The sequence below is a fragment of the Panulirus ornatus genome, chromosome 25, assembly GCF_036320965.1.
Source record: "Panulirus ornatus isolate Po-2019 chromosome 25, ASM3632096v1, whole genome shotgun sequence".
NCBI lineage: Eukaryota > Metazoa > Arthropoda > Malacostraca > Decapoda > Palinuridae > Panulirus > Panulirus ornatus.
Window position 1 is genome coordinate 2058720 of NC_092248.1, and position 21742 is coordinate 2080461.

The 21742-nt window shown below is 44.3% G+C and overlaps 1 protein-coding gene across 2 annotated transcripts in view; it reads right to left on the bottom strand.

Annotated features, from left to right (window-relative positions):
- Positions 1–1155: 1155 nt before the first annotated feature.
- Positions 1156–21742, bottom strand: part of LOC139757162 (uncharacterized) — a 35203-nt gene continuing 14616 nt past the window's right edge. Inside the window, exons 3-5 of one of the 2 annotated variants that reach the window (XM_071677277.1) lie at positions 11573–11737; positions 7299–7519; positions 1156–6437 (exon numbers count right to left, since the gene is read on the bottom strand). In XM_071677277.1, the coding sequence (XP_071533378.1) occupies positions 2052–6437; positions 7299–7519; positions 11573–11737 (4772 nt within the window). In that variant the 3' untranslated portion in view covers positions 1156–2051. The remainder of the gene's footprint in view (positions 6438–7298; positions 7520–11572; positions 11738–21742) is intronic. The other variant, XM_071677278.1, reaches the window with a different exon arrangement.

Sequence of the window (21742 nt, forward strand, 5' to 3'; positions counted from 1 at the left end):
TTATATTCACCTCTGCGAATATTTGGCAGTCATGTTCACCCTGGGACTTTGGTATTGTCATGATCACCCTGGGAATATTTGGCACTGTCATGATCACCCTGGGAATATTTGGTATTGTCATGATCACCCTGGGAATAATTGCATACAAACATATTCATCCTGGGAATATTTGGCACAGTTATGTTCACACGGAATATTTGGCAGTAATGTTTTCTCTGGGAGTATTTGGCACAGTCATATTCACCTTAGGAATATTTGGCTGTCATGTTCACTCTGGGAGTATTTGATACAGTCACATTCACCCAAGGAATATTGGCACAGTCATGTTCACTTTGGTAATATTTGGCACAGTCATGTTCACCTTGGGAATATTTAGCAGTCATGTTCATTCTGGGAATATTTGGCAGTTATATTCACCCTGGGAATATTTGGAAGTTATATTCACCCTGGGAATATTTGGAAGTTATATTCACCCTGGGAATATTTGGAAGTTATATTCACCCTGGGAATATTTGAAAGACTTGCCCATCCTGGGAATATTTGACAGTCATATTCACCCTGGGAGTATTTGGCACTGTCATGTTCACCTTGGGAATATTTGGCCCAGACATAACGCTCGAGAGAGCGACTGATCTAAGCGACTCGTCTTCTCTGGACACCGAAGGAATCAGATCCAGGATTCCAGAGAGAGAGAGAGAGAGAGAGAGAGAGAGCGTCGGTAATTACTTCGTTCTTATTGACTAGTTCGAGTCGGTCGCGACCTTGGGAGGGACGAGCGTCGAAATCACAGTTGCTCGACGCCAGGGCAGTGTGTCGATGCTAGATCTGAGATGTTATCGCTTCAGCAAAATATTTTTTTTGTTCCCCCTCCCTCACTCCCGAAGACTGGACGAGTCAGAGCATGAAACTCTCCTTCCAGCATCTTTCAGTTTGTACAGTTATATCTACTACTAGATTTATCCTATCTGTATTTACACTAATATCAGTAACCCTCGTAGTATATATATATATATATATATATATATATATATATATATATATATATATATTATCCCTGGGGATAGGGGATTAAGAATACTTCTCACGTATTCCCTGCGTGCCGTAGAAGGCGACTAAAAGGGGAGGGAGCAGGGGACTGGAAATCCTCCCCTCTCGTTTTTTTTTTTTTTTTTTATTTTCCAAAAGAAGGAACAGAGGGGGCCAGGTGAGGATATTCCAAAAAAGGCCCAGTCCTCTGTTCCTAACGCTACCTCGCTAACGCGGGAAATGGCGAATAGTTTAAAAGAAAGAAAATATATATATATTTATATGTATATTGATCTTTGTATCCCTGATTAAGTGAGCATTCACTAGAAGGCTTGGGATCTCCGTGTGTCACTTTCCCCTTTAGGGCCACCAGTGTGTATACATACATTTCCAGCGACGTCATGGAAGATAAAGCCATTTTACCAGCTCACACCAGAGTGTGGCATTCCAGTGGTTCCCACCGTGTGCATCCTCATCGCCAGCGAACATCCGTCGACAGGAGAGAATTATACGTGTCACATAAGACACACACCACTTCCAGGACTTCCAGGTCCAGCTTGCCCAAGGCCGCCGATCTCACTAGATCTTGTGGCGCTCGTGTTGCAGACTCAGCGCAAGACGAATGGTCTGTCAGCTTCTACATGGCTCCGGTTGCCGAAATTGAGTGGGAGGGACTCGAGAGTTTCTGTCGTTGCTGAGACGGATTCCAGGTCCGTCCAGTTATGTGGGTCGCCTGAGGACACACACACACACACACACACACAGCCTCACACCTCGTACAAGGAGGTCGTCCTGTAGTTCACGCCTGACGTGTCATCGCCTCAGCATCTGTAGAACGGATGAACAAGGTGGTCCAGGTGAACACTCTCACCGGGTAACAAACCAACGACGCTTGTTATAAACAAGTCTCCAGATATGTAGTTGGTACTGGGAGATATGTAGACACACACGCACACACACATATACACAGGCGGCGAGGCTTGGATGGGGGTAATGGGAGGGATCGAGACCCTCTAAGCAGAAGGTCAGGGACTGAAGCTGGCTCTGGAAGGGACGAGGGTAGAGGCGGTGCGGGCGGAGAGGAGACTGGTCCTCACAGTTCGTCGGAGGTGAGGCCGGACGGGGCCCTGGGGCAACACCAGGATGCCTCCGCACTTGTCGAACGTGACGCTGTCCCGGTGTTCACGGAACTGGCCCGACTGAGGCATGTTGTCCGAGTTGCCGGGCGAGGACGACACCGGATCTTGGGTCAAGACCGAGAGGAAGTCGCTCCAGTATTTACGAGCGCTGCGCTCCCGAAACACGTGGAATAGGAAGAGGAAGAAGCCTTGTAAAGTGTTGAAGATGCAGAAGAGGTACGAGAACACGATTCTCATTTCACACACGGCCAGTAATCCGAATATCCAGGTGAACCCTAGGAGGAAGAAGACACAGATGGCCATCCTCAGCTGGTTCATGAACAAGGTCCTCTCGGACATAGTGGAGGTGACGCGTGCTCGTCCACACACTGCACCGTGGATGATCAAACTGAACATGATCAAGTTCACCGTCATGGTGGCCACCAGTGGAGGCAGAAACGCAAACTTGAAGCCGTCTGGGGACATCCAACATATCTTGGCATTGATGTTGTAGTCTTTATTACTGTCGTAGAGAGAACTGTCGTAGACGAGAACCACCAGGATAGGTAGAACCGGGATACCCCAGGCACATATTGAGGCCTTCCACAGGAACCTGGGGATGTAGGTGCCCACCACCTTGACGAATTTGAGGTACTGATGAACGGCCTCCACCAGCATCCAACCGAAGGAGGCCAGGATAAAGTAGTGAAGGCCAACGGCCACGCCTCGACAAAGGATGACGCTCCTCGTCTGGTTGATGCCGGCCATGAAGATCACGACACTACAGAACACTGAGAAGGACAAGTTCACCAGAATCTTGTTGCTCAGTGAACGGCGCCACTTCTTAAACAGGAAGAATGTTGTGAACACCAGAAGGAGTCCTATGATGGAGAACGAACAACCGATGATCGTTATGACGTCCAGAGCCTTTGCGTGAACCCCATTAAACCCGCTGTTCTCGTCGAAGTTGATTAGTAGAGCGAAGTTTGTGAGGTGGTTGCAGAGGCAGAGGTCCTGCTGGCCAGTGCGCTGCCCCTTCCTGCAGCCTTCCTCTGACCACCCACCCAAACCCTCATTCTTCGTGGTGTCCCAAAAGACACACTTGGTATCGTTTCCATCCACGAGCGGCTTGAAGTAAATCTGCACTGGATATTCCAGGTCTTTCACAGTTTCCCCTTTGAATGACGCTTGGATGATCCGGCTATTAACTGTATAGTTGGTTATAGACAGATTATCCTGAAACAGTTTTTCGTTCCTGTATACAGCAAAGGCCAGAGGAACCTTCTCCTCTTCGAGAACTCTACTTCGAGCTTTCTTGGTCGCTCTGGCAGCGATGGTGAACGTAAGATTACTTGGAAAAATGATGGCCACCTCGGCGTCCTCTAGGTCCGCCGGCGTGACGCCCATCAGAAGCATTTCCGTCTGCTGTCCAGCCTGAGCTGTCTCACGAGACTTGTAACCCACAATCTTCGAGTTCACTTCCAGGTCTAGACGCTGAACCGAGATCAGCTCCCTTGAGGAGCTCATTTTCTGGTCACCTTTCTCCTTAGGAAGTTCCACCTGGAATGTCAGCTTCTCAAAGGATTCCAAGAGAATACCAGTTGAGTTGAGTTTCTTTTGCACTTTCTCAAAGACTGAGCCGTTCCCACCCATGACGTTGTTAACCGTCTCAACTATCTCATCTAGATTGAGAGCTGCGCCCTCCTCCTTCGTAGCAAACGTCTCAAAAGTCTTAGCAATTAAGTGTATATCAACGGGCTGGAGGGAGGAGCTGTTGGAAGTGAGATTTGCCAGCGAGGTTGGCGATCTCAGGTAACTCCCTGGGTCTCTGTTAATCTCCCATAACCTCCTGGTTATCTCTGAGGGCTCCCCCGTACAGTTGCCGGCAGCGTCCCAATAGTATCCTTCCAGGAAGTCTCCCAGACACTCCCTTGTGACTGGCTCACCCTCAGGCGTGATACACAGTTCTTGTGGTATCACGACAGAGTTCCCTTGGGTTTCTGGCCAGGTAAGATTTCGGTCAGGGCCGGAGGCGTAGTTTAGCGTGACCTCCCTAGGACAGCCTACCGTGCTGCGGATGCCTCCCAGTGTACAACTGGAGAAGTCTTCACCGATGGGAAACATGTCCGTGAGAGTCTCGAGAAGTTGTGGCTCCGTTAGCGTCGAGTATCTCTCACTTATCTCACACTCAAGATGGAAGTTGTGCAAGAGTCTGGAGTCAGCTTCGGGCAGATAAAAGAAATTCCTTGGGGTGAACCTGTAGTGAAGTGTGAGGTTGCTGCTCCGGAGCTTGGCCATAAAGACTTCAATACACTTCTCCGACGTCCTCCTTCCCCTCTGTCTTATAATGAAGGTACTGTCGTGGAATTCTGGCCTGTAGCGCTCGTCCTGCGACAGGGTCACGACGAACGTAAAGGTTCTGGGATCCCTGTGGAGGAAGACGTTGGAGTGTTCCAGCGTGAGAGGGGGCTGTGCCCAGGCTTGACACTGGTAGTAACCCTGATTGCTCACTTTAAGCTCGTACTGACAGCCTGAGTCCATAGTTTGCTCGTGCCTCGTGTACTCGCCGTTTACGTAACAGCGTAAGGTGCTACTGTCCCCATTCAACAGGAGCTCCTCGTGCTCCGCGTCGATACACATTGTCTGCGAGGTTTCAGTCCTTGGCTCATGGATCTGGAGTAGCAAGCTCTTCTCGGGAGAGTTTCTCTGCTGACATATGATGTTTTGTTTGGTCACTTCCTCCCCCTCCAGCGTCCAGCCAAACTGCGTCAGTGTGCCGTACTTCTGGCTGTAGTCTGTGTCCGCCATCCAGTTGATGTTGTCCACAGATCCATTGTAGAGTAACCGTCCGTGGATCCTCTTGACGCCCATCCAGGTGTTGGCGACGTTGTGGTTGTACAGGTGTTGGCGGTACACCCAGTCCAGGAAGCCCACGTTAGGCGACGGCAACTGTGCGTACATTTCCTCACAGAAATTGCTCGCCTCTTGCCACGTGAGGTTCCTCTGGCTAACGAAGAGCTTGAAGCAGATTTCGCTGTCACTCTTGAAGATGGTTGAGTTCCACCCCGAAGGACACCCTCGGCTGGACGTCACCAGCGATTCAGAGAATCGTGATGGGTTTCTCTTCAAGAATTTCCCGTTGGTTATGACCACGAAAGGAAGATGTGTGTTGCAACCTGACGTTTGGAGCTGGTTTGTATCCATATCCAGGGCCAGGCAGTCCTCGTTGCTGCGCGGGTGCTCCTCCGCCCAGGATATGTTGTAGTCGCTTAAGGTGTTGTACTGCCAGTAGTTGCTCTCCAGCTGGTGTGGACTCATGAGGGTTAGTGGACTTAGACGTCGCAGCCGTCTGATTGGGAGCCATATCTTGCCCTGTGCTGTACCCTCCACCACCAACCTTTTCACGGCCTCACGCACATCCATCCACTTCCTGCGCGACAGGAAGCGAGTAAGTTCAATGAGGCTCATCTCTTGACTGTTGTTGTAGATGTTACTGAAGCCTCGCGCCCAGGTGTCTGACGCCGAGACACTGACGCAGGTGTCGCTCACGCTTGTGTACCCGCGCGGACACAGGTCCTCCCAGTCACAGGAAGTTGGGTCAAGGGTCAGCCGCGCTCCTTGTGTGTAGTTCCACTCACACCTGCCTGGAGCCAGCTCATTGTACTTCACTTTACACTTGTAGTTCCGTGGGTGCACGTCTCCTGCCGGCGTGAAGGGCCACTGCAATTTGTGTCCGGTGCCGAACGAGTTCTTCTCTCGGAAGCAGAAGGTCGGCAGACGAACACTGGAAGATCGCAAGTAACCCCTCTGCGTGTAGATCCTCTCGTACGTGTGCACGCGATTCTGGATATCCTTGACGTGTGACTCAAGCTGGCTGATGTTCATATGGAGGTGGAAGCTATACTTGGCCAGGATGTCTGAGGAGCCCGGGACCACCTCCTTCTCGACGGCGATGACGTCCAGGGTGTAGCTGGAGATGTTGTTGAACTGCGAGCGAAAGGCGTCTCGAAGCTTCTCCTTCGCTTCTTCGACGGTGTTGCCGGGCGGCGCCTCTCTCTTGTGGGCGTTGAAGAGGACTACCAGCCGGTCGTTGAGCGTCACCAGAACCTTGTTGCTGGTGAGGCGTTTCGGCGACCCGGGCAGCCAGGCCTCGCACCAGTAGGTCCCCTGGTTGATGAAGAGGGGCGCCACCTCCGTCACCCCGGGCACCACGCCGTCCGCCTCCGACTTGGTGGCGTCGTGGATGGTGGCCGGCTTCATGTCGGCCACACAGTGGCTCGTGTAGACCAGGTCCTGTGGCGGGAGAGAGACGTCCAGGTCATCCTTCGTACAGGGTCGACATTCGATCATCATGCACACCATACCAGACCACCAGGTCATCATACCGGACCACCAGGTCATCATACTAGACCAGGTCATCATACCAGACCACCAGTTTATCATACACATCATATCAGACCACCAGGTCATCATACACATCATATCCGATCACCAGTCATCATACCATCATATCAGACCACCTGGTCATCATACCAGACCACCAGGTCATCATACACACCATATCAGATCACCAGGTCATCATACCAGACCATCAGGTTTTCATACACATCATCATACCAGACCACCAAGTCATTATACACATCATCATACCAGACCACCAGGTCATCATACACATCATCGTACCAGACCACCAGGTCATCATACACATCATCATACCAGACCATCAGATCATCATACCAGACCATCAAGTCATATTACCACACCATCATATCATACACACCATATCAGACCGCCAGGTCATCATACACATCATCATACCAGACCACCAGGTCATCATACACATCATCATACCAGACCATCAGGTCATCATACCAGACCATCAAGTCATATTACCACACCATCATATCATACACACCATATCAGACCACCAGGTCATCATACACACCATATGAGAACACCAGATCATCATACACATCATCATACCAGATCACCAGGTCATCACGCTGGACAAGCCAGGTTATCATTTCCTATATATTGGACACAGGAAATTAAACATAGCCTAACTTAGATACGCAGGAAAATTCCCTCTCCCCCATTCCCTCCTCTATCTCTCTCTCTCTCTCTCTCTCTCTCTCACCTTCACCACCAACCTACCTTCCTCCAGAACACCTTCGGCTGCAGGGGCAGGAGTTCCCCTGTGAACCTGCTGTAGGCGCGGCAGGAGAGCGTCAGTTCCAGGAAGTAGGACTCAGGCAAGGAGTACCACCCGTGGAAGTGGTTGGGCGGGGTGCTTCCCTCCACCCGCAGCTCCACGTCGGACAGATCCACGTCTTCGTCCAGGCCGGCGGCAGGTAGGCCTCCGTCATAGTCCAGCCCTGCAACAAGAAAAAGGGCATCCATCAGAAGTGCAACCTTGCGAGAGGAAGTCCCCATCATTGCCCAGCCCGGCCACATTTAATTCCCCATTATATTCCAGCCCTTGCGGCAGAAGACCCCATTATATTCCAGCCCTTGCGGCAGAAGACCCCATTATATTCCAGCCCTTGCGGCGGAAGACCCCATTATATTCCAGCCCTTGCGGCGGAAGACCCCATTATATTCCAGCCCTTGCGGCGGAAGACCCAATTATGTTCCAGCCCTTGCGGCGGAAGACCCCATTATATTCCAGCCCTTGCGGCGGAAGACCCCATTATATTCCAGCCCTTGCGGCGGAAGACCCCATTATGTTCCAGCCCTGCGATGGGAAAGTATATAGAACATTACGACTCCAGGAACTATGAAGAAATGTTGGGAAATAACACGATGGAATATAAAAAATAGTAAACGGAAATGAATCACAAGACAAAGAGAAATAAGATCGTATTACATATATATATATATATATATATATATATATATATATATATATATATATATATATATATATATATATATATATATATATTGCGCGTGATCAAGTATATTCCTATGAGTCCACGGGGTAAATGAAACACGATAAGTTCCCAAGTGCACTTTCGTGTAATAATCACATCATCAGGGGATACACAAGAGAGAAATATAACAGTCAGTTGATATACAACGAAGAGACGTAACTAGGACACCATTTGGTAAACTTGCGATTGTCCAAGACAGACAACGAGCGTATCATAAACTTATCATGTGGACAAGAAGGTGAATTGTTTACAAATTTGATCAACAATAAAGTTAACCAATTCGTATAGACCATCAATAATTTAATTATAATTCTTTGTGTATTTGATTATAGAAGATTCAGTGATACTTCTCGTGGTACTGGAATTAGAGTTAATAACTGCGATGGCATTACTCCAGTCAATACAATGATCATAGTTTTTAACGTGATTAAACAAGGCATTTGACTCTTGTCCCGTTCTTATACTATATTTATGTTGTTTAAATCTAACAGAAAGATCCTTACCAGTCTGCTCAACATAAAACTTATCACAATTTCTACATGGCATTTTGTAGATGCTCCCAGGAGAATTTTCTGGTGAGTTCCTGATTGAAATGTTCTTTATAGTATTATTGTTGCTCATATGTCCAATATTTCTCATCTCAACGTTAAATCATTATCATTTCAATCTATGTTCCTTAGGGCATTACGTATTTGCAGTCCAGAGTATATTGATGATGAGTTTGAGAAGATATATTCCATTGGATCTAAGTTAAAACACCCTAGATCTTTCATTTATAAATCCCTTAAGTTAGCAAAAAAATAATTTTATAGAGTTGAGCACAAACCTCCCATTGACACCAAGAATCTTTTAGTCCTCCCTTTTGATAATATTTTTACTTTACTTTCCCTGTTGCTTAGATCGTTTAATGTAAATGTTGCCTTCAGCAACAGTAATACTGTAAAGAACATCTTAATCAGGAATTCACCAGATAATTCGCCTGGGTGCATCCATAAAGTGCCATGTATAAATTGTGATAAGTTTTATATTGGGCAGACTGGTAGGGATCTTTCTGTTAGACTTAAGCAACATATATATATAGTATTAGACCGGGACAAGAATCAAATGCCTTGTTTAATCATGTTAAAAACTATGATCATTTTATTGAGTGGAGTAATGCCATCTCAGCTATTAACTGACACCAGTACCACGAGAAATATCAATGAATCTTCTACTATTAAATACACAAAGAATTATAATCTTAATATTAGTGATGGTCTATACAAATCGGATAACTTTACTGTTGATGAAATTCGTAACCAATTCACCCTCTTGTCCACATAATAAGTTTATGATACGCTCGTTGTCTATCTTGGACAATCGCATGTTTACCAAATGGCGTTCTAGCTACGTCTCTTCGTTCTATATCAACTGACTGTTATATTTCTCCCTGATGATGTGATTATTACACGAAAGTGCACTTGGTAACTTATCATGTTTCATTTTCCCCGTGGACTTCAGTGAAGGGCGCAAATGGGGAGGTGATAACAAGTAGTGGTGATGTGAGAAGGAGATGGAGTGAGTATTTTGAAGGTTTGTTGAATGTGTTTGATGATAGAGTGGCAGATATAGGGTGTTTTGGTCGAGGTGGTGTGCAAAGTGAGAGGGTTAGGGAAAATGATTTGGTAAACAGAGAAGAGGTAGTAAAAGCTTTGCGGAAGATGAAAGCCGGCAAGGCAGCAGGTTTGGATGGTATTGCAGTGGAAGTTATTAAAAAAGGGGGTGACTGTATTGTTGACTGGTTGGTAAGGTTATTTAATGTATGTATGACTCATGGTGAGGTGCCTGAGGATTGGCGGAATGCGTGCATAGTGCCATTGTACAAAGGCAAAGGGGATAAGAGTGAGTGCTCAAATTACAAAGGTATAAGTTTGTTGAGTATTCCTGGTAAATTATATGGGAGGATATTGATTGAGAGGGTGAAGGCATGTACAGAGCATCAGATTGGGGAAGAGCAGTGTGGTTTCAGAAGTGGTAGAGGATGTGTGGATCAGGTGTTTGCTTTGAAGAATGTGTGTGAGAAATACTTAGAAAAGCAAATGGATTTGTATGTAGCATTTATGGATCTGGAGAAGGCATATGATAGAGTTGATAGAGATGCTCTGTGGAAGGTATTAAGAATATATGGTGTGGGAGGAAAGTTGTTAGAAGCAGTGAAAAGTTTTTATCGAGGATGTAAGGCATGTGTACGTGTAGGAAGAGAGGAAAGTGATTGGTTCTCAGTGAATGTAGGTTTGCGGCAGGGGTGTGTGATGTCTCCATGGTTGTTTAATTTGTTTATGGATGGGGTTGTTAGGGAGGTGAATGCAAGAGTTTTGGAAAGAGGGGCAAGTATGAAGTCTGTTGGGGAGGAGAGAGCTTGGGAAGTGAGTCAGTTGTTGTTCGCTGATGATACAGCGCTGGTGGCTGATTCATGTGAGAAACTGCAGAAGCTGGTGACTGAGTTTGGTAAAGTGTGTGAAAGAAGAAAGTTAAGAGTAAATGTGAATAAGAGCAAGGTTATTAGGTACAGTAGGGTTGAGGGTCAAGTCAATTGGGAGGTGAGTTTGAATGGAGAAAAACTGGAGGAAGTGAAGTGTTTTAGATATCTGGGAGTGGATCTGGCAGCGGATGGAACCATGGAAGCGGAAGTGGATCATAGGGTGGGGGAGGGGGCGAAAATTCTGGGAGCCTAGAAGAATGTGTGGAAGTCGAGAACATTATCTCGGAAAGCAAAAATGGGTATGTTTGAAGGAATAGTGGTTCCAACAATGTTGTATGGTTGCGAGGCGTGGGCTATGGATAGAGTTGTGCGCAGGAGGATGGATGTGCTGGAAATGAGATGTTTGAGGACAATGTGTGGTGTGAGGTGGTTTGATCGAGTAAGTAACGTAAGGGTAAGAGAGATGTGTGGAAATAAAAAGAGCGTGGTTGAGAGAGCAGAAGAGGGTGTTTTGAAATGGTTCGGGCACATGGAGAGAATGAGTGAGGAAAGATTGACCAAGAGAATATATGTGTCGGAGGTGGAGGGAACGAGGAGAAGAGGGAGACCAAATTGGAGGTGGAAAGATGGAGTGAAAAAGATTTTGTGTGATCGGGGCCTGAACATGCAGGAGGGTGAAAGGAGGGCAAGGAATAGAGTGAATTGGAGCGATGTGGTATACCGGGGTTGACGTGCTGTCAGTGGATTGAATCAAGGCATGTGAAGCGTCTGGGGTAAACCATGGAAAGCTGTGTAGGTATGTATATTTGCGTGTGTGGACGCATGTATATACATGTGTATGGGGGTGGGTTGGGCCATTTCTTTCGTCTGTTTCCTTGCGCTGCCTCGCAAACGCGGGAGACAGCGACAAAGCAAAAAAAAAAAAAAGTATATATATATATATATATATATATATATATATATATATATATATATATATATATATATATATGAGGAGAAATATAAATGATGGAGAAGAAAAAAGAAAACCTTACCTTCCGAATGGCTTTGTTTATGAAGGACACAGTGGAAGGGAAGCTGGTCTGCGCATGCGTGCAGCTGGAACTCCTGACGGCGCACGTCCAGAGCAGCGCATTCCCTCGCCCACGGCTCCGGCAGCTCCCGCCACGTCACAAACTCGCTGGGCGCTGGGGAAATGGCTGTCATGATTTCAGTTCAAGGCTGAACTTTTGTTGTATATCAAGGTTTGTGAAGATGAGAACCACAGAACCAGTCGAAGACATGCCAAAATGTTATTAAGTATTTATCATGAAGGGTTTAACATGCAACTACTTAAAATCAAACAACATGCCCAGGATGGTCAAATAGAAAAAATGGAATATTTGATGTTATTGAATACAAAAATCTAAGGTGAGTAGTAGGTATTATTACCTACACGGTATATAGTACGTAGCTGACACATGCCGAATGATATGACAAAATGGAAACCACATAATTCAAAGATTTTTCAGAAGCTTAAAAGTGTGGGAATTATAACTTTAGGCTTTGTGGAGAAACAAGGATTGTTAGGTCATCGAATCAGGTGTTTGGAAAATGGTAGTTTAAGTAAGGGTCAATAGTTTGGTCTTCATGTGTCGACCATTATCATCTTTTGGGAATTATCCTCAGGGAAATCTGTGTTGTGGACTAGGTAAGGCAAGATTCGTACTGAAGTCATTGTATATTGTATAATACTCAAATTCCTTTTGTAATTATGGGTATTACTTTATACCTCCTCCAACAGCTTTTATGTTATTGGGAATAACTGATAAATCTGCCGATAAAGAGGAGTCAGGAAGGTAAATAAATGACACCTCATCCCCTGAATCATTAGTACTAACATCTTTTAGAAGTAATTGGAATGATAATGATTATGATAATTGCAATTACATTAGTGATACCATTGATAATCATAGCAATGACAGAGTAATAAGAATGACAGTGGCGTCATTAAAACAAAAACGAGATACATAAATAATCATAGTAATTGTAACAGTAAGGATAATAATCATGATAATAATAATATAATAATGATTATAATGACCGCCTGACATTAATTAAATACATTTTTCATTATCAATCATGATATCTATGCGTATGGACAATACCACTATAAACAGACATGGGGGGGGGGAAAAATTGGTATGCACTATTCTTCCTTGAGTACGTCTTCTAAAAATGACTATGCCGAAGAGAGAGGGGAAAAAAAAATAATACTTGAACAAAGTTCATGAATTACTAACGAAAGTATAAGATTTAATATTGTGATTATAGAGAATTATATGGTATAATTTTTGAGGTATATCAACTGACTGTTATATTTCTCTCTTGTCTCTCCCCTGATGATGTGATTATAACACGAAAGTGCACTTGGGGACTTATCGTGTTTTATTTTCCCCATGGACTCATAGGAATGTATATATAGGCTTATATGAGCTAATTCGACGCCTGATGTGAACCGCACGATAACATCTGAATCGATCGATAGATAGATAGAGCCATATATGTATATTGTGGGTGGGGGGGGGGTGTATTTTGTTATTAGAAGTAACAGCAAAAACACACTTGCGAGAAGTGCGTATGAGACAAATGTTGTTGAGCACACACACACGGTGAGGTCCTCTCTCTCTCTCTCTCTCTCTCTCTCTCTCTCTCTCTCTCTCTCTCTCTCTCTCCGGCGCACACCTCTTAAACAACCCCCCGACCTTGTACACTGGGCCCAGACAATTGACGACCAAGGTCGCCATAAGATCGCGAAGAACATTCAGCCTTGCGTATAAACAACGCATTAAAGAAAAAAAAAATAAAATCGCAATCATATATATACTCTGAACGAAAAGATAAAGAAATGAAGTTTAAAGTTAACCTGATATAATGCCAGGACGATCATGGAATTAGGGACAGTAAGTTGTCGAGAGAGAAACACATTTGGAATTGAAGTTTATAGGAAGGAAAAATATATCGCCAAGGATTCATGAGGATACTAAAAGGATAATCATGATAATGATGATAAGGATAATAACAAGGATGATATTGATAATGATAATACTACTACTGATGATGATAATGATAATAATAAGATCGTTGTGTTAAAAAAAAGACAAGTTATCTTCAACAGAAGGTTTCTTGCTTGACAAATTTCATTAGAAGTTGACAAGTCCCCTCAGATCTAACCCGCTTGGAGTTTCCAAAAGCATTCACCAGAAATTACTGTGTGCTTTGAAATCACATGGCAATCACATTGTTTGTCTGTCTCACCGATGGTGAGCAACAAGTTGCTTTGAATAGTGGCGTTTCCAACTGGCTGGCTGAACGTGACAAGTTGGGTGCCACAGGGATCGCTCTTTGACCCACGTTCCATTCTATATAATACATAGATGATCTAGAATTAGGCTTCATGTCTGACATTTCAGAAGTTGTAGATAATACAAGGCAAGAAGCAGGCCTAGAATTCAACGAGATCCTAACTAACCAGCAGAATGATCATGTGACACATGTCGACTACTGGGTTACTGCGAGAATATTGTACATGACTACAAATTGCCAAGAAATCCAAACTCTTAAGTAAACGAAGACAAGGATCTTGAGGTTATTCTATATAAACAATATGAAGGCCACTAAATAGTGAACATGAGCAAATAAAGATTTAAAGCCAATGCTACCCAAGTCTGGATCCTAGACTAAGAAAATGGACACGGAGAAATATAGATACAAAGAAGAGCCATAAAACTAATTCCAGTTCTGAGAGACCGACCATATCAAGTGAGGCGAAGATGAAATCTCTTTCAGGTAGCCTACACTTCACACTGACTTGCTATGAGTCTTGATATACAGATCAAAGCCGACAATGTAAATCAAGACCTTTTTGGGAGATAAGGTGATGTTACAAGAACACCTGGAATGACACTGAAGGAACATGGAACACTGAGGAACATGGTACATTGAAGGAACATGGTACACTGAAGGAACATGGTACACTGAAGGAAGATGGTACACTGAAGGAAGATGGTACACTGAATGAACATGGTACACTGAAGGAACATGGAATACTGAAGGAACATGGTACACTGAAGGAACATGGTACACTGAATGAACATGGTACACTGAAGGAACATGGAACACTGAAGGAAACAATTTCATTCATGACACATAGAACGTCGAACACTGGGAACTATTTACCGTCAAAGGTTCTTAATGGAAACCACGAACATTGATACCTTGAGGTATTGGTCGATATTTGAACAGCTCGGGTATTCATAAGATGAAGAGGATGGACATAGAAAAGAGAAAATATTCCAAGTTCAAATAACAAATGACAACTCCAGTTGAAACCATCGCCAGTGTGTAGTATAATTGAAGCAACAGTGTGGTCAGATAATGTGTATATGTATTCCAGTAATGTATATAAGCATTCCAGTAATGTATATAAGTATTCCAGTAATATGTATAAGCATTCCAGTAATATATATAAGTATTCCAGTAATACTTATAAACATTCCAGTAATTTATATAAGTATTCCAGTAATGTATATAAGCACTCCAGTAATGTATATATGTATTCCAGTAATGTATATAAGCATCCCATTAATGTATATGTGTATCCCAGTAATGTATATAAGCATTCCAGTAGTGTATATATGTATTCCAGTAATGTATGTATGCATTCCAGTAATGTATATATGTATTCCAGTAATGTGTATAAGCATTCCAGTAATGTAGATATATATGTATTCCAGTTCATTCTTGCCTCATCGAATTCCATTCGTGAGTTTGTTTCAGCAGCCCATGGTCATTTTTTTTCCTCCTTTCTTATTTCATGCCGGAGGATTGAGGTGTGAGAGAGAGAGAGAGAGAGAGAGAGAGAGAGAGAGAGAGAGAGAGAGAGAGAGAGAGAGAGAGAGAGAGAGAGAGAGAGAGAGAGAGAGAGAGAACCTTCTAACTTTTCTAGTTTAACTTCATCTGCCGCAGTGTTAATGTGGAGACTTGTTCTTAAACCTGGCAACTGTCCAACAGACCTTCTGGTACCTGCAACTCTCTCTCTCTCTCTCTCTCTCTCTCTCTCTCTCTCTCTCTCTCTCTCTCTCTCTCTCTCTCTCTCTCTCTCTCTCTCTCTCTCTCTCTCTCATTTTCGGGAACACGAGCGCTTGAAGACTGCTTTATTATCGCTCCTCATTCGTCCTAATGGTTATATTACGAGAGTAATTCCATTTTCGCTCTGTGTGTGTGTGTGTGTGTGTGTGTGTGTGTGTGTGTGTGTGTGTGTGTCTGTGTGTGTGTGTCTGTGTGTGTGTGTGTGTCTGTGTGTGTGTGTGTGTCTGTGTGTGTGTGTGTGTGTGTGTGTGTGTGTGTGTCTGTCTGTCTGTCTGTGTGTGTGTGTGTGTGTGTGTGTGTGTCTGTGTGTGTGTGTGTGTGTGTGTGTGTCTGTGTGTGTGTGTGTGTGTGTCTGTGTGTGTGTGTGTGTGTCTGTGTGTGTCTGTGTGTGTGTGTGTGTGTGTCTGTGTGTGTGTGTGTGTGTGTCTGTGTGTGTGTGTGTGTGTGTGTGTGTGTGTCTGTGTGTGTGTGTGTGTCTGTGTGTGTGTGTGTGTGTGTGTGTGTGTGTGTGTGTCTGTGTGTGTGTGTGTCTGTGTGTGTGTGTGTGTGTGTGTGTGTGTGTGTGTGTGTGTGTGTGTGTGTCTGTGTGTGTGTGTGTGTGTGTGTGTGTCTGTGTGTGTGTGTGTGTCTGTGTGTGTGTGTGTGTCTGTGTGTGTGTGTGTGTGTGTGTGTGTGTGTGTGTGTGTGTGTGTGTGTGTCTGTGTGTGTGTGTGTCTGTCTGTGTGAGGTGTGTGTGTGTGTCTGTGTGTCTGTGTGTGTGTGTCTGTGTGAGGTGTGTGTGTGTGTCTGTGTGTGTGTGTGTGTGTGTGTGTGTGTGTGTGTGTGTGTGTGTGTGTGTGTGTGTGTGTCTGTCTGTGTGAGGTGTGTGTGTGTGTCTGTGTGTCTGTGTGTGTGTGTGTGTCTGTGTGTGTGTGTGTGTGTGTGTGTGTGTGTGTGTGTGTGTGTGTGTGTGTGTGTGTGTGTCTGTCTGTGTGAGGTGTGTGTGTGTGTCTGTGTGTCTGTGTGTGTGTGTGTGTCTGTGTGTGTGTGTGTGTGTGTGTGTGTGTGTGTCTGTGTGTGTGTGTGTGTGTGTGTGTGTGTGTGTGTGTGTGTCTGTGTGTGTGTGTGTGTCTGTGTGTGTGTGTGTGTGTGTGTGTGTGTGTGTGTGTGTCTGTGTGTGTGTGTGTCTGTGTGTGTGTGTGTGTGTGTGTGTGTGTGTGTGTGTGTGTGTCTGTGTGTGTGTGTGTGTGTGTGTGTGTGTGTGTGTGTGTGTGTCTGTGTGTGTGTGTGTCTGTCTGTGTGAGGTGTGTGTATGTGTCTGTGTGTCTGTGTGAGGTGTGTGTATGTGTCTGTGTGTCTGTGTGTGTGTGTCTGTGTGAGGTGTGTGTGTGTGTGTGTGTGTGTGTGTGTGTGTGTGTGTGTGTGTGTGTCTGTGTGTGTGTGTGTGTGTGTGTGTGTGTGTGTGTGTGTGTCTGTGTGTGTGTGTGTCTGTCTGTGTGAGGTGTGTGTATGTGTCTGTGTGTCTGTGTGTGTGTGTCTGTGTGAGGTGTGTGTATGTGTCTGTGTGTCTGTGTGTGTGTGTCTGTGTGAGGTGTGTGTGTGTGTGTGTGTGTGTGTGTGTGTGTGTGTGTGTGTGTGTGTGTGTGTGTCTGTCTGTGTGAGGTGTGTGTGTGTGTGTCTGTGTGTGTGTGTGTGTGTGTGTGTGTGTGTGTGTGTGTGTGTGTGTGTGTGTCTGTGTGTGTGTGTGTCTGTCTGTGTGAGGTGTGTGTGTGTGTCTGTGTGTCTGTGTGTGTGTGTCTGTGTGAGGTGTGTGTGTGTGTCTGTGTGTGTGTGTGTGTGTGTGGTGTGTGTGTGTGTGTGTGTGTGTGTGTGTGTGTGTCTGTCTGTGTGAGGTGTGTGTGTGTGTCTGTGTGTCTGTGTGTGTGTGTGTGTGTCTGTGTGTGTGTGTGTGTGTGTGTGTGTGTGTGTGTGTGTGTGTGTGTGTGTGTGTGTGTGTGTTCTGTGTGTGTGTGTGTGTGTGTCTGTCTGTGTGAGGTGTGTGTGTGTGTCTGTGTGTCTGTGTGTGTGTGTGTGTCTGTGTGTGTGTGTGTGTCTGTGTGTGTGTGTGTGTGTGTGTGTGTGTGTGTGTGTGTGTGTGTGTGTGTGTGTGTGTCTGTCTGTGTGAGGTGTGTGTGTGTGTCTGTGTGTCTGTGTGTGTGTGTGTGTCTGTGTGTGTGTGTGTGTAGTCGTCGTGATTCTGTGTGATCTGTAGGATAATCATGTGATGTGTGATAGGTATACAAGTGATGATATTGTAAGTATATAGGTACTGTGATGTATGTATGATTAGTGTCGTTGGTGTTAAAAGGTGTGTGTCTTTAAGGGTTGTTTGTTGACAATTTCATTGAGTTGCAAGTGTGCTGAGTTAGTGTCTGTGTGTTTCCAATGCATTTGTTGTCTGTGTGTGTGAAATCATGGCTCTGTGTTTGTGTGTTCCGATGGTGTGCAGTTGCTTGTTGTGGTGTTTCCATGGTTGGTGAAGTGACAAGTTGGTGTGGTGGTGCTCTTTGGTTCCATGTTGATTGTTGTGATGGTCTAGATGTATGGCTTTGTCTGTAATTTGAGTGTGTGATTCTGAGATGGCTTAGAATTTCGACGAGTGTAATAGATGTTATTGTGTGACATGTGATGGGTTCTGCGGATTGTGTGATGATGGACTAAATGTGCCATGAATGCAATTCTGTAATAGTGTGGTTTGAGGTTTTTTTAAGTGTGAGGCATAAGTGTGAAGTGGTGATAAAGTGTTTAATGTTGGTACAGTTGGGTCGTGTGCTAGAATGGAGTGGATGTGTTACAAGAAGGTGAATTTGTGTTTGAGGCCGTGTCAAGTGAGGCGAAGTGAATTCTTGTGGAGGTAATTTGATGTTTTGGTAGTGTTTGTATAAGTCAGCGATGTAAATCAGACTTTTGGAAGATTAGGTGTGTGTGATGTCTGTGAGATGTTGGATTGGATGAGTGTACATGGATCGTGAGTGTTGGTAACTGGTAATGTGGTGTGTGAAGATGGTACGGTGAGTGATAGTACATGAAGGTAAATGGTACGTGAAGGAATGTTGTGCTGTGATACTGAAGCTGTGAACTGGACACTGTAGGCATGGACTGAGGGACTGGATCACTGAGGGTACAATGTTGTTGTGAACTAGAACGTGATGGGCTATTTACCGTGTAGTGGGTGTTTATAGTGTGTGGTCGTGGATGTTGATCTTGTGGTTTGTGTATTTGTGGTGGGTAGTGATAGATGAGGGTGGACGTGAAGAATGTTAAGTTCATGATTGAATGAGTTGATGTGTGTGTTGTTAGTGTAGCAGTGTGGCATGATATGTGTATTGTATTCCGTAATGTATATAGCTTGCTGTATGTGTTATGTATTAGTGTGTGGTGTGTGCATTCTGTATGTTTAGTAGTGTCCGTAATCTGTATAAATTCGTTGTGTTTGTAGGTATTCGTGATGTATATAGTTAGTGATGTGATTTGTAGTTGTATGTAGTTGATCTGTTGTAATGTATTGTGTTACCGAGTATGTTTGATTCGTGTGTGTATATGTTGTCCGTGTATGTTTGTGATCATTCAGTATGTGTTGTGTATTCATATGTGTATAGTCATTCGTATGTGGTTATGTATTCGTGAGTTCTTTTGTCTGTCGAATTCCTTGTGAGTTGTTTAGCGCATGGCTTTGTGTTGTGTTGTGTTTCTGCGTGAGGATGGTCTGTGAGAGGTGGTTTGGGAGATGTAGTGAGTGAGGAGTGTGGGTGTGATGGTGTGTGGGAGTGTAGTTGAGGTGAGTGGGAGAGTGTGAGTGTGTGTGTGTGTGTGTGTGTGTGTGTGTGTGTGTGTGTGTGTGTGTGTGTGGTGTCTGTGTTATATGGGTGAAGTTCTACACTCGTGGTGGTCCCGATCTCATGAATATTCTTTAATATCAGACAACTTTTTTAAACTGCCGTGTGATGTCCACATGAACAATTTCATCATTCAGTTTATTCCATTCATCATATAAATACTTCACTGCTTTTTACTTCTCAAGGAAGTTTTTTGGTTAACTTTATGCCATGTGGAGTTGTTCTGTTCTGTTCTTCCATCTCTCAAAGAACCCTATGTTGTTTGCGTCATCAACCTAGTTTAAAACCTTATGGTTGTGATCAGGTCACTCCTTACCCATCTTTCTTCCATGGTTGACAATCTGAAGGGCCTCTAACCTTTTCCTGTCCTTTATCTGTCCTACTCCCGGTTACCGTCTTTGTTGCCCTTCTCTGTCCATTGTCTTCGTCCTTTGTGCTTCGTCAAGCACTGTGACCAAAGTTGATAAACATATTCATGTTTTGGCCTAATGGTGGACGTAAACAGCTGGTCATTTCCTGTCCACGTACTTCAATGCAAATCTAACACTACCATCTGATAGTTTGCCTCTCCATAATTATTGTCCTTACATGAGATTCTAGCGACAAGTTAGGGACGATGTCAACTCGTGGGGTCCTCCTTCTTACACACACAAACACATTCCAGAGGCTAATTTCCTATTAGCTGTTGTTTATTTTAGGGACTTCGTTCATCGTCTTCCGTCTCATGTCTTTGCATTCACTTGGGTTAGATTTTCATTAACCATTTACCAGACCCAATTCTGAAATTTGTCTCTGGCCCTTTGTAAGGTCATGCAGTCATACCCTCCTTCTCTACATCTCTCATGACCTTCATCTCACTCACATGCATAGTCATACAGACATCCGAACCTTCTGGTAAGACGTTCACATGGATCAGGTAGAGTAATAGTCCCAGAGAAGAACCTTGCGGTATGCCACCTCAACCCATTTTCCTTTTACTAACATAACCTTCACTGGAAGTCTCTGTCTCTCTCTCTTATTCCTGCCTGGAGATCCAGCTTCTTTACCAACCACCTGTGTGGTAAAGCGTCAAATGCTTTCTTGCAGTCCAGATACATCTGAACCGCCCAGCCTCCTATCTCGTCTAGAACGGAGCTCACTTTCTCGTAGAAATCTACGAGGATCGTTCCACACGACCCTCGTGTCGTTTTTCTCGGTTAGGCAGTTCCTCCTTTGCCGGTAATTAGGCATGTAGCTGCTTTCTGACCATCTTTTCCGGGACTTCCATACCACTCTCGTTGGAAGGATCAATCTGTAGCTTACCCACAGCTTTTCGATCTTCTTTCTCAAAGACATGAATTACGTTTGCACTCTCTGACCACCACCGCGCTTTATCTGTGTCCAGCGACATGTTGTACAGCATTACAGGTCGTACGTTCCTTCCCTGATATATTCGTTCCTTGTTCCTCCTTTCCTTCCCTGATATATTCGTTCCTTGTTCTCTCTCACTCACGCTATACAGATGCTAAACTGCTAGGATTTTCGCCACTTCCTTTTTCCACGGTATATTGCTAAGTTCCTCCTTCGTATAATTCATAGTTGTATGTTACGAGGAAAGTTTTACCGTTGGCCCGTCTCTTGTGTATATGTGCATCGTATTTTCACTCCCGCACACACACACACACACACACACACACACACACACACACACACACCCAAACCTGAGCCATGTACCCAGTTATTCACGAATCCGGTAAGGAGGATGAACATCCTGGTCATGTGCGTGTAAAATCATGCGAACTCGTATATAATTTTGATTTTTATTCAATATACTATTATTATTATTATTATTATTATTATTATTATTATTATTATTATTATTGCTATTATTATTATTATTATTATTATTATTATTATTATTATTATTATTATTTCTACTACTACAATTACTTTAACCATTATCATTATAATTTTTATCATCATTATTATCATTATTATTATTATTATCATTATTATTATTATTATAAGTTAAGTTCGTATATATGCTTTATTACATATCACACAAGCTTATATTATTACCACAGGGATAGTTAAGACTAGAAAGCTTCTACAGAAACTGGACAAGTGAAACTGCTCTCCTCTGACAGATGTTATGCCTTTAAGATGCCAAATTATCTTTATTGAGTCAAAACTACTGAGACAATTAGTTGTGGCTGGATAGTCTAAAGCTACTTTATTGCA